Consider the following 7,473-nt stretch of genomic DNA (forward strand, 5'->3'; position numbering starts at 1 on the left):
GCAGATTATTTTTTACAAAGAAAGTGTGCACTTTAGATGATGAAATCTGTTGACTTTATGATGGATTCCTTATGATGGTTTGACAGATTTGTGGTACTTCGCAGATATAATGAGTCCCTAAATGGCATATTTGGGAAAGGATAAAATACAGGCAAATTATTTACCTCCTGACCTTTGTAAACTACTACTGCAATCTAATATAACAAAGAATACACATAAAAAAACAGCTAGCAGCTTTGGGGGAGGGAGTTTATAATAGAGTATAGGGCACCTTCAATAGCTTGGAAGATGTTTCACATATTGTAAGGCACAAGCTTAAATGAGAGTTATAACCTCTATCTAGCAATCTGTTGGACAAGCAAAATAAAAAATATGTTCAGATATCTTTTTTAGAATAAGCTTTTTCAATATTGCCAGAAAACGAGTCTCTAGATGTGCAAGGCTGGCAGCTGTTATTGGGTAAAAGTTTTTTCTACAAAGTTAATGAGCAGAGGTGGAATGAAAATGCATTCAACATATATGAGGTTTTTATAATGAAACAGGTATGTAAAGTTATCCTTCTAATGTACAACTTTTAAAAGCTTTGGGAAATCTTAAAGTATATGAACATTATTCAAAAATTGAAGTTTTGGCGTAACGATAAATAGATTCAGAAACATATTACAAAAGAACTTTATTACATTGAAGCCATTTCTATACAGAATTGTCAATAAAAAAAATCACATGTAAGAATTAATTTGCATTATTCAGCTTTAAAAATGAAATTGAAACAAAAACAACATTTGTCATGTTATACAATATGAAGTACATTATTTGTCACTGTTCAGTCGTGTGTAAAGGCCTGTTGTACTGCACAGAGAATCCTTACTCTGGACGTAAGAAAAGTCTCTGATCATTCCTGGGAAAGAATGTGAGTCCAAAGGTGGACGCAGGGTCAACAGTGGCATAAAACCTGAAGTCATGTATGGAGACATGAGGCCGCCCAGACCGGTGCTGGCAGAGGAATAGGCCAGCTGTAGAGGACTCACACCGAGGCGAGGACTTAGCCCGTACAGGCCGTCCCCACTGGGGGCTGGGTGGATGTGTAGGGGGGAGAAAGCAGACTTGGTTCCTGAAGAACTTAGCGCTCCTGACAGTCCAACAGCAGGCTTGAGCACTGAGCCATGCAGACGGGGCAGGGATGCACTGCCAGATTCATTTTTTTTCTCCTTAGCGTTCAGAACCAACTCAATGGATTTCACAATGTCTCCTGTACAATTTCTCACCATGGATTCCAGGGTGTCCCTTTTCTGATGAGGGAAGATCTTGGCCATGAAGTCAGCAGGGTCACGGTCCAGGTGTGACAACTCCTTGGGTTTCTCAGACTCGCTCCCAGACTCGGGATCAGAGGAGGGAAGCGACCTCTGCGGACTCTGAGCGTGATCAGACAGCCGGTCAGACGGCGGTGATGGACTCCCACAATCGCTGGCAAGCGAGGAGCTGTTATCCTTGCTGGGAGACGCCTCCTTCCTGTCAACTGGGGAGAGAACTCGAGCATTCTGGGAAGCAAAGAGCGGCTGACCCAGAAATCCGCTGTAAATGCTGTATTTGCTCACTTTCTCATCTGAAACATAGAGAAAAGGGGGAGGTTTATGAAGGTTACTGCAGCACAGAGGATGTAAATACTTTGGGGTTTACAGAGAACAATAAACAGAACTTTAAAAAAATATATATCATTGACATTCACATTTAAATTATTACCTCCTGTTACTGGTACATAAGTTCTGTTATGATTATATAAATCAAAATGCATGTAGATGAGAAAGCTGTTTCTTGTGAACAAAATAGAAATATTAGATGCCTCCATCCTCTCTTATTTTCATTTTCTGTTTACTATCTGCAGAGAAATAATCATATCCTGGAATGCCCGCTGAAAAAAAAATCATGCATTTGGTGCATCTACTTTAACATTTTTAGCTTATACTTTAAAAACATTTTTTCCATGTTAGCAGGGTATGACATTAAACATTTGTATTTAAGTAACTAAATATGCATGCCTAAGTAGATGCAAAAGAAGTATCTATTTATCCCAAAACCAAAAAACAAAAAAAGAGGCTTGGGGCCTCAGAACACCTTGGACTGGTGTGCGTCATTTCATGCGTAAAAGCCTTAATGTGAATTTACTTTACGCATTCATTTGCAATCCATTTCTAATCATATAAACCTATATATAACCTACTCATAAATGTCTGATAAACCATGAAAATTGATTAAAACTCACCGCCTTTATAGTTTTGAGCACCAAAAACGTCAAAGCTTGGAGCTGGTGGAGTGTTGCAGCTCGCTGCTGGCACCCCTCGCCCTACAGCCGACCCCTGGCTGATCCCCGGCTGCCCTTCGATGCCCGTGGGCGGGTACAGGAGCCGGATCTCCCTCGCATCGTTCTCCTCCTGCGCCTGCTGCCTCCGGAGCGCCACCTGCGCCGCCATCACCCGCTGCCGCTCCGCGATCAGGGTGCACTTTGCGCACACGCAGTCTCTCCATCTGCAGAATCGCTTGTGGCCCTTCAGCGCCGAGACTACCCCGTGGTTCCTGCAACGGGCGCACTTCGGGGTCCTCGGGTAGCCCCTCTCCAGCGCGGGGTTACAGGCACGGAGAAAGAGAGGTGGGTGGCGCAAGAGGGAAGGGGACATCGGGAGGCCTCCCAACGGGCTGGCGGGATGTCCTGCCATGGCGAGCGGCCTGATTCTGCTCTCCATACAGATTTCTCTGCTGAAATCTCTCCAAAAATCAACACGGACTTGTCTTGGAGGCCTCTTTCAGAGAGTGAAGTCTGTGGTGCGTTGGCACTCTAATCCTGCGCGCCTTAAGAGCCCCTTCACCAGGTGGTTTGACATGAAACCGAACACCCACGTCACACCCCTTTCCGCTCAAGACTCTTAATACCCTATCATGTTTATTTGCGTCCCTGATGAGTGGGGGCCTAATCTGATGCAAGGGAGCCATTCAGGTAGATCTAGTAAAAGAAGGCATGGTTGTTTTTATATATTCAAAATTGGCCTAAGCTGGAAAAAGATTGATTTGCATTGAAGCTTTGCTTAGTATGGCTTAATTCTATATGCCAGTGTGTCCCAACCCACGTGTTAATAAAAAAAAAAAAAAAAACATATGGTTGCTGAAATGTTTCTTCAATTTTAAGTATATGATATTTTTTAACACAACAATAGCTGAACAGCCTCAAAAGCAGCAGGTAATTATCAACCTGGTTATTCTGTTGAACAAATTAGTCTGACAAAAGAGCCATCTGCCAACAAACAAGCAGTGTGAATTTGGGGTGGGGGGTATCTAATCACACCTTTGTCACTTTTTCTCCACTTCTCTGCATTCAGAGCGGGATCCAGATCCAGTTACAAACCAAGAACTGACTCACTGTTATAACTTGAGTGAGTAACACAGCCATGCTAGGAAAACAAACAACAAAAAACACCTTCTGTAAAAGTTCAGTTCTTTATCAAACACACTATTGATACTCTTCAGGTCCTCAACTTAAATTTGCTCTTCATTTTTTCCTAAATTAAACGGACTCAATCCGCTATATTTGGAAGTATTTAGCAAGCTGTCCATTCACACAATGCAGAAATCTTTTCTCATAATTCCAGTTAAATATTTGACCACTCCTCTTGACAGATAGTTTATTTGTGAGGCTTATTTATGGTTTGGTCACTGGAACCAGACCATAGTCTGTATATTTCTCAAAAATATTGGTGTCAGACTTAAACTAAAAGCTTTAATGTTCCCTTGTTTCTTCCATTTTAAATCTGGTTATCGTTTTGAAGTCATTTTTTGTAGAGAATCCAACTGTGTTGAGTGCATCCTTTACCCCCTGAAAACAGTAACTGGTAGTAATATTTCATGAATAGTCCTGAACCAACCAGATTGCACACTTTTTAAAATAATGTAACCATTTTTTTTGTATCTAATTAATCATAGTTACTTTATCACAATTGCTTAATGTTAGCTGGGTGGGACAAGATTACCGTATTTTCCGGACTATAAGCTACTAGGTTTGTGTGATGTTTTGAACCATGTGGTTCATAAGAAGGTGCAGCTCTTCTGTGGATTTTTCCTAACCGCAGGAGGGAGAAGTCAAATTTGAAAATGCGGCATCAGCTCATTTACGCATAATCATCTAGATATACATCCGGGTCGTCCTTGATTTTATTTTGTTAAAAATGCTTAAATGACGTCCCCCTCCCAAAAAAAAATTGTAAACATACTAAAATATAATGTGTTAAAGGATAAAAATGAAATTCCTGACAAAAAAAGAGGCCTTAAAATCCTTTCTGTTTTATCTCTTGCCTCAACCCAACGTGCACCGGAAATGGGATCCTACGCTACTTCCGGTGGCTAACTTTTTCGGCTTTGGATTTAAACATGAATCTAGTCTTTTTGAGTTTTATGTTTTTGTTTTGTTTTACCCTTATGCTGTATTATGCTTAATCTAAAGAAAGAAACAACTAAAATGCGGATAAACATGGTTTAATAATATTTAGATGGACTACTCTGAGCATGTCTAAAGATGACGTCAGAGAAGCAGTTTAACGAATTTAATGTAAAAAGCATAAACATTGTCTCACAAAAGTCATAAAACATTTTTTGTGTATTACTATTCTTTAGTGAGTTAAGGATAGAAATAAGTAGTTTTAGTACCATAATTACATTATTTATGGACACCCGGATTTGTATCTATTCGCGCATGTGCAGAACGGATCGTGCTTCTGGGACAGATTGGGTAGTGACACTATTAGCCAACAAGCAGTGTTGCCAACTCCTCAGTAAGGAAAGAAGCTATTGGCTGTGCTAGAAGTCGCTGAATGACGTCAGTGCCTAATTTGCATAATCTGCCACATGATGTGATGTGCATGTTATTGGCGCTGTGGGAGAAATATATGTTACAGAGATACAAAGTGAGTAAAAACACTCAGAATATATAGAGCTACTTTTTCTGTCCGTTCATGTTTATTTATTTATTTTATTTAATTATTTTATTTTATTTTTTTATTTTTTATTTTACTACAATAACCTTCCTCCTACCCGAGTTTGGGTCTGTCAAAATGAACTATAAAGAGACACTATGGCGGAGTTACAATTTATGTATTTTTTTCAACTTTTTTTTTTTTTTTTTCCCTTGTGGTCCACTAAGGAGCCTAAAAATCATGGTAAAACATGAACATTTTGAACCATAGAGTTTTTTACATTACATTAAAAATCTAAATGGAACAAAAAAGACTAGAAAGAATCAATGACAATGTGAGCAAATAATGGTAATAGTTATTATTAATATTTTTAAACCAATAAGATTACCCTCCACACACAGGCTGTGCTTGCCTGCTCATTGTCATGTTGGTCAAGTTTCTCTATGGCAGGTTCAGCAACTGAGGGGACGGACTCCAGCGTGATCAACCTGCGCCATCAATTGCCGTTCATTTGCAGTCTGGACGCTGAGGGTAAACATGCTTCGGCTCTGAGTGCAGCGCTCAGAGGGACTCCTGCGGAAGCGGGAGAACAGGGTTGGGACGGGGGAGGCGCCCCACGGCAGCACCTGCCGCTGGAGGACAAGAGTAGGAACGCTTTTGGTCGCTTTTTTGAAAAAGACTGCTCTGAGGGGTCTGAAAAGTCGCTAAATATAGCGGCAAAGTCGCTGAGTTGGCAACACTGCAAACAAGCTAACAGGAGCTAGCATTATTCTTCGTCCCTACTCTAGGGACAATACGTAGAGCTCCCCCTACAGGTTTGGTGGGGGACAGTTCAATAGATATCAGTGGTTTATATCCCGGTCTGGCTTATATAGAGTATGTATGTTTCCAAGTTTTTTCTAAAAAAGTTAGCGCGGCTTATAGTGAGGTGCACTCTATAGTGCATCAGAGTCAATGGCAGTGCAGTAGGTTTAACATTAATACGGATTGAGATGGTGTCAATCAAAAAACAAGTCAAAATCAAGCTATTGCTTGTCCTTTTTGGGACATTTAGGATTATTAAGTTGTTTTTTTTATAATTGAAATGAGTACCACATGCCATAAGAACAGAGTGGAAACTAGTGAAAAAACAAACATTATGCTGTGAAGCTGCTTCACTCCCTAATGGGGTACAAAGTAGGTTAAAAAGTGAAGGAGGCAGATCATTTGCAAATCAGCAGCTGGACAATTGAAAGCTGGAACCAGGAAACACTAACCAATATAAACTCTTTCTAAGTTCAAGTTCAGATATGAAGCTCAAGAGGCATGTCGTTTCTTCACTACTTGGTGATATTTATCCAAATTAATCCAGCTTTAATCCAGAGAAAATCCACAACCAATATATTATGCACCAGCTACTTGTTCTGTACTATCATTGAAATGTGCTTTTATCTATATCACCCTCCAAAACCATGCAGTTCATGTACAACCCAGTCTCATGGGAAAATGTACCCCCACTACGTTGGTCCACACTGCAAAACGTAGTGGAGGTACCTTAATGGCCATTTTTTTTTGTGGTACTGTTACGTTTCTTCTGCCTATACGTTTTCTATTGTTTTACGTCCTAGTCACGTAACTTTCAAGATTCCAGCTGGAAGAAGAAAAAAATATATACAGGTGCTGGTCATAAAATTAGAATATCATGAAAAAGTAGATTGATTTCAGTAATTCCATTTAAAAAGTGAAACTTGTATATTATATTCATACATTACATACAAACTCATATATTTCAGATGTTTATTTTGTTTAATTTTGATGATTACAAATGACAACAAATGAAAATCTCAAATTCATCATATCAGAAAATTAGAATATTACTGAAGACCAATAAAAACAAAGGATTTATAGAAATGTTGGCCAACTGAAAAGTATGAATATGAAAAGTATGAGCATGTACAGCACTCAGTATTTAGTTGGGCCTCCTTTGGCCTGTATTACTGCAGCAATGCGGCGTGGCATGGAGTCGATCAGTCTGTGGCACTGCTCAGGTGTTATGATAGCCCAGGTTGCTCTAATAGTGGCTTTTAGCTCTTCTGAATTGTTGGGTCTGGTGTATTGCATCTTCTTCTTCACAATACCCCATAGATTTTCTATGGGGTTAAGGTCAGGAGAGTTTGCTGGCCAATTAAGAACAGGGATACCATGGTCCTTCAACCAGGTACTGGTAGCTTTGGCACTGTGTGCAGGTGCCAAGTCCTGTTGGAAAATGAAATCTGCATCTCCAAAAAGTTGGTCAGCTGCAGGAAGCATGAAGTGCTCTAAAACTTCCTGGTATGTGGCTGCGTTGACCCTGGACCTCAGAAAACACAATGGACCAACACCAGCAGATGACATGGCACCCCAAACCATCACTGACTGTGGAAACTTTACACTGGACTTCAAGCAACGTGGATGAAGTGCCTCTCTTCTTTTCCTCCAGACTCTGGGACCTTGATTTCCAAAGGAAATGCAAAATTTACTTTCATCAGAGAACATGACT

At 40.2% G+C, this 7,473-nt stretch overlaps 1 protein-coding gene across 1 annotated transcript; it reads right to left on the minus strand.

The window, feature by feature from the left end:
• Positions 1–726: 726 nt before the first annotated feature.
• Positions 727–2,884, minus strand: LOC119794374 (doublesex- and mab-3-related transcription factor A1-like). The gene is made up of 2 exons (XM_038301899.1): positions 2,261–2,884; positions 727–1,603 (listed from the first exon to the last, which is right to left on the minus strand). Exons 1-2 carry the CDS (start codon positions 2,736–2,738, stop codon positions 810–812), a joined length of 1,272 nt encoding a protein of 423 aa, XP_038157827.1. The 5' UTR covers positions 2,739–2,884; the 3' UTR covers positions 727–809.
• Between the last annotated feature and the right edge of the window lie 4,589 nt (positions 2,885–7,473).

Source organism: Cyprinodon tularosa, unplaced genomic scaffold (assembly GCF_016077235.1).
Source record: "Cyprinodon tularosa strain WSP-4 unplaced genomic scaffold, ASM1607723v1 ctg477, whole genome shotgun sequence".
NCBI classification, from domain to species: domain Eukaryota; kingdom Metazoa; phylum Chordata; class Actinopteri; order Cyprinodontiformes; family Cyprinodontidae; genus Cyprinodon; species Cyprinodon tularosa.